The following is a 6,192-nucleotide window of genomic DNA, read 5'->3' as shown; positions in this document are numbered from 1 at the left end:
GCATATATTCCAAACTTGTCCCACCCATCTACAAGACGATATTAAATATGAATGGATTTTGTTAAACATTTTGGTCCTGTTTTTATTCGTTAACTAAAATGTCAGTTAATTGTGTTATTGTCTTAAGTCAACGTGCCTTTGTTTTGATTAGTTATTGTCATATGTTACCTCTCCCAATGTAAAACACAAAACATAAATAATATAAACAGCTTCTAGCCCAGGGCAGGCACGGCTGCCTCTGTGGGCGTCCGCCAATGACGCCAAGACTGCACCAAAGGCTTCCTTATTGTCTGCTGTCTGCTTAGTAGTCCACAAGTTGCAGCCATTCTCCATGTTTCTTTTACGCTTGAAAAGTGTTAGTCCACCTTAAACATTAATTTATGTTCCAACACATTTAGAAGTTGCAGGCATTAGACAAAGTTGCGATGCTGCACATAATTCACTGGAATTTGTTGAATTTTGCAAATTCCTGTATGGACTGAATCTAATTGCAATTAATTTCAATAGGAAAAGACTGATTTGAGAATAAAGTATTCTCAAATCAAAGTCCGTCACACAATCAATTAAGCATGTAAACTGAGGTACCACTGTACTAATAATTATAGTCAAAGATCTGTGATCATTTTATATTGGGTTTTCATTGTAAATGTTTTCGTTACTTAAAAATCCCTTCCTTGGTCAAACAGAACATGTCTTTCTCCCTTACGGTACATATACCAGACACCATATTTACAAGCTAGTGCTTGAATTTCTACCAGAAGGAAAAAAAGTTATTCCCTCACATGGACTTTAAACAGAGACGGTGGCTTAACACTGCCCCCTGCTGGAACACATTCAATAACATTTGACTGAACAGTACTGCAATATACACACACCACACACTTTCTGAGTTACACCCAAAGATGTGTGCCATACTAAAGATTTTGTGACAAATTCAACCTTTACCAATGACAACATTGCTTGAATTGTCACTGTGCATTTGTTTAACAAAATGTTTATTATTGCAGTTGTTTGTAGTAGTGCAGTAGTATTAGTACATCCTACTTAATATTTACCACTGTAATGTGACTGAAGAGCTGTGTGTGTAAAGTAGATTATGCAGTCAAATCTAATTTTGTGTCTGACAAATGTACATACCTTTATTAAAAAATATATTAAATTGCATTCAAAGGTCCTGTTTGATACCTGTTTAATACAGAATAACCTCTCCATCTTCATTGCTCATACTGGGCTCTGGTTAAATAAATATGTTTAATAATTATTTGCTAGTCTTTTCTGTGTTTAGTGATCTGATTTTCATTGTTGTTTTGGGGAACTTAGTGCAGGGGGCAAGGTGGTCCCACAGGGTCCATGAAAGTGAAACCTACCAAACAACAAACCACAATAAATGGTTGAAACATGTAAACAAAAGCTGGTTTTGGTTAACACTTTATAATCAGTACACACTATTAAGCATTAATAAAGCATTAGTAAACACTGAATCCATCATTTATAAAGCATATTTTCGACATGAATACTCATTAATATGCAGTTACACAAACACGGTTATAAATGTTTTACTCATTCAAAAGCTCAGGCAGCAGTTTCCAAACATTTTGTGAGTTAGATTGTGGCATCGTATTCAAAAAGACCTCAGGCTGTAATTGCTGCCAAAGGTGCATCAGCAAAGGCTGTGAATACTTATGTACATTCGATTTCTTAGTCGTCGTTTTTTTTTATACATTTCAAAAACAAAAACATATATATACTGTTCACACTGTCATGATGGGGTATTGTGTGAGGACAAAAATCTATTAATTCCATTTTGAAATAAGGCTGTAACATAACAAAATGTGGAGAAAGTGAAGCACTGTGAATGCTTCCCAGATGCACTGTAGATAACGCATTTAGTGCTAAATAACGTCATCTTTTGAAGATGTTTCCCCAAGAGCAGCAACACTTGAAATACACTACTTTTTAATTTTACACATTTGGTAAATTTGCAAAAAGTATTGGTATCTGATCGGTATTGCTGATACCGGATGAAATTTTACTCTCTATCAGTTTGGAAATTATTGGTGGTATCACACCATCACTACTGAATACTGTATGTGTAAATGCATGTATAAATGTGCATCTGAAGAGAATAATTATTTACTTACTCTTTCTATATGATCTAACAAACCATTAACCATACCCAAATAGCTGATTTGTAAATAATATAATACTTACGGTAAGAATGCTGACTTATTTATAAAGTAAAAAATTGCAACCAGTAAGCATTTTATAAATGAGCTTATTATTGAGTAAACTGTTTGCTAATGAGTGTTAATGTCGGAAATATGCTTTACAAATGATGAATTAAGTATTTAGTAGTGTTTTATTAATGCTTAATAGTGTGCACTTATTACAAAGTGTTAATCAAAACCCTAAAATGCCGTTTGTGTCTAATTGCTTGAAGAAAAATAAAACCCACCTGAAACGCATTGTGGCAGGTGTGTTTTCCATGTTGAACTCGGCCACAGGTACACCTCTTGCAGCCACCTGAGGAGCAAACATTGCTGCAGGATACACCACGGACGAAGTGCCAACCTAAGTGATCGAAGAATATCGAGTTATGGGAGGATACATCGACGAATAAAAATAGGTATTCTCAGGCTTATTGGAAAACAGTCCTGGAACTAAATGTGAAAACGGGTACAGTATATAATTAGGAAAAAGTAAAAAAGCAAAACCATTAACACAGATTTGACCTTGTCTGCATTAAAGTGAAGAACACACTTTTACCTCATGTAGAATTAGGATGGGTAGGCTAACTCCCGGGCCAGAATGGGTTCTAAAAAAATATGGCCAGGCAGGGGGTCGACTACAAGCAACTTTGAAATATGAACTATAAAATATTAAACAACAAAGTATTTTCATTTTGGATCTGTCTTTACCACTTACTAGGATACAGATGACCAACCCCCTCCCTCCTTGAATTTGTGTCAGATAAACCTATTCGACATGTGTACAATCATAAGAAAATACACCAAAAATGCCAAACGGCTGAGCACAAAAACCCATCAATACGGTAAGCCAAATGTAATGATAGATCACTGGAAAGCACAAAGCATATAGTTTTAGAAACCCTTGGATTTATGTTGATTGCACTAATAGTTCAAGACTTAAGGTAGGTCAGAAATAGCGCTGCAAAACCTCCTGCCGGCTACAGTTTTAGTTTTACAGGGTTTTAATAAAATCATGAGCAAAAGTTTGGTGGTTGGGCCAGATTAAAAACTGTGAAAAGAGGTAGACACACATCTTACACCAAAAGTAGGTCATTAAAATGTAAAGTTTCTTAACGGTTGTACAAGAAATTTCAGAAAAAAATATGCCTCGAAAGTTGCACAAAAACATCGAGGTCAAACTATGGTCAGACATTTATTGCAACATTTATACTGTGGCCAACAGGGAAATCATCCAAAATCAAAATTGTAAAACACACAAATAATTATAAAAGAAAATCCTGCAAATGCCTAAAAACACACACAAACCCCAAATCACACAAGCATACCAGAAATGCTGCAACGTTATGGAACAACACAGAAGTTAGCCAGACTTCAGGAGGTGCTAGACCTGACGATCTTTACGACTTAGTTAAGACATAATATTTTAAAGTATTATAAAACAACCCATTAGAAAAAAAAGGACCTTTTTCATTACGCCAACTTTCTTCCGGGCGTCATTGGTGATTGAACGATTCTAAATTCGCAGCATTATATCGTTGCATGTGTTTCATGGTGTTTGTGGGATTTTGGTGTGTTTGGACGTTGCTACCATATTATAAGTAGCAGTTTTTTTCATAGACTTATACTCAGCAGCGACTTATGTGTGAAATTATTAACACATTACCGTAAAATATCAAATAATATTATTTAGCTCATTCACGTAAGAGACTAGACGTATAAGATTTCATGGGATTTAGCTATTAGGAGTGACAGATTGTTTGGTAAACGTATAGCATGTTCTATAAGTTATAGTTATTTGAATGACTCTTACCATAATATGTTACGTTAACATACCAGGCACATTCTCAGTTGGTTATTTATGCGTCATATAACGTACACTTATTCAGCCTGTTGTTCACTATTCTTTATTTATTTTAAATTGCCCTTCAAATGTCTATTCTTGGTGTTGAGTTTTATCAAATAAATTTCCCCAAAAAATGCGACTTATACTCCAGTGCGACTTATACATGTTTTTCCTTCTTTATTATGCATTTTCGGCCGGTGCGACTTATACTCCGGTGCAACTTATACTCCGAAAAATACGGTATGTGCTTTCCCTTGTCACCCACCATACACTCATGGACTGATCTGGCTTCAACTTAGAGTGAACGGGCAAAGGGAAAACGAAGAATACTCTACTACTATAATGCTGGAGCTGAAGTAAATGTCTGAAGAGACGCCGATGTCCAGGCATTGTGGTTGTGATTATGGCACTGCATATCTTTGCTGCTAACAAGCGTCACTACATTTGCCAATCAAAGATAAGTGTTTTATGGTTATAACTTTCACATTACCACTAAGCAGAGGTCACAGCCATCCAGCACTTTCTCTGCTTGACTGAGGATGTCCGAATCAAGGGCCTCCCCAAACCATACAACAGCTGGCCTCAGAAGACCAGAGCATCCTGCTCGATTACACCTAAAACACACACACACACACACGTAAACAAACATTTACCATAGCTTGATCTGAAGATGACAATAAATACAAACCCCGTTTCCATATGAGTTGGGAAATTGTGTTAGATGTAAATATAAACGGAATACAATGATTTGCAAATCATTTTCAACCCATATTCAGTTGAATATGCTACAAAGACAACAAATTTGATGTTCAAACTGATAAACATTTTCTTTTTTGCAAATAATCATTAACTTTAGAATTTGAAGCCAGCAACACGTGACAAAGAAGTTGGGAAAGGTGGCAATAAATACTGATAAAGATAAGGAATGCTCATCAAACACTTATTTGGAACATCCCACAGGTGAACAGGCAAATTGGGAACAGGTGGGTGCCAAGATTGGGTAGAAAAGTAGATTCAATGAAATGCTCAGTCATTCTCAAACAAGGATGGGGCGAGGGTCACCACTTTGTCAACAAATGCGTGAGCAAATTGTTGAACAGTTTAAGAAAAACCTTTCTCAACCAGCTATTGCAAGGAATTTAGGGATTTCACCATCTACGGTCTGTAATATCATCAAAGGGTTCAGAGAATCTGGAGAAATCACTGCACGTAAGCAGCTAAGCCCGTGACCTTCAATCCCTCAGGCTGTACTGCATCAACAAGCGACATCAGTGTGTAAAGGATATCACCACATGGGCTCAGGAACACTTCAGAAACCCACTGTCAGTAACTACAGTTGGTCGCTACATCTGTAAGTGCAAGTTAAAACTCTCCTATGCAAGGCGAAAACCGTTTATCAACAACACCCAGAAACGACGTCGGCTTCGCTGGGCCTGAGCTCATCTAAGATGGACTGATACAAAGTGGAAAAGTGTTCTGTGGTCTGATGAGTCCACATTTCAAATTGTTTTTGGAAACTGTGGACATTGTGTCCTCCGGACCAAAGAGGAAAAAAACCATCCGGATTGTTATAGGCGCAAAGTTGAAAAGCCAGCATCTGTGATGGTATGGGGGTGTATTAGTGCCCAAGACATGGGTAACTTACACATCTGTGAAGGCGCCATTAATGCTGAAAGGTACATACAGGTTTTGGAGCAACATATGTTGCCATCCAAGCAACGTTACCATGGACGCCCCTGCTTATTTCAGCAAGACAATACCAAGCCACGTGTTACATCAACGTGGCTTCATAGTAAAAGAGTGCGGGTACTAGACTGGCCTGCCTGTAGTCCAGACCTGTCTCCCATTGAAAATGTGTGGTGCATTATGAAGCCTAAAATACCACAACAGAGACCCCCGGACTGTTGAACAACTTAAGCTGTACATCAAGCAAGAATGGGAAAGAATTCCACCTGAGAAGCTTAAAAAATGTGTCTCCTCAGTTCCCAAACATTTACTGAGTGTTGTTAAAAGGAAATGCCATGTAACACAGTGGTGAACATGCCCTTTCCCAACTACTTTGGGATGTGTTGCAGCCATGAAATTCTAAGTTAGTTATTATTTGCAAAAAAATGATAAAGTTTATGAGTTTGAACATCA

General features: G+C 37.2%; 1 protein-coding gene across 1 annotated transcript in view; it reads right to left on the bottom strand.

Annotated features, from left to right (window-relative positions):
- Positions 1 to 359: 359 nt before the first annotated feature.
- LOC133635354 (NAD-dependent protein deacylase sirtuin-5A, mitochondrial-like) overlaps positions 360 to 6,192 on the bottom strand; it is a 30,062-nt gene continuing 24,229 nt past the window's right edge. Inside the window, exons 7-9 of the mRNA XM_062028480.1 lie at positions 4,544 to 4,667; positions 2,456 to 2,571; positions 360 to 1,363 (exon numbers count right to left, since the gene is read on the bottom strand). Coding sequence (XP_061884464.1) covers positions 1,297 to 1,363; positions 2,456 to 2,571; positions 4,544 to 4,667 — 307 coding nt within the window. The 3' untranslated portion in view covers positions 360 to 1,296. The remainder of the gene's footprint in view (positions 1,364 to 2,455; positions 2,572 to 4,543; positions 4,668 to 6,192) is intronic.

The sequence above is a fragment of the Entelurus aequoreus genome, linkage group LG19 (assembly GCF_033978785.1).
Source record: "Entelurus aequoreus isolate RoL-2023_Sb linkage group LG19, RoL_Eaeq_v1.1, whole genome shotgun sequence".
Lineage (NCBI taxonomy): Eukaryota > Metazoa > Chordata > Actinopteri > Syngnathiformes > Syngnathidae > Entelurus > Entelurus aequoreus.
The sequence above is the reverse complement of the archived record's forward strand: the minus strand, read 5'-3'. Positions and strand labels throughout refer to the sequence as shown.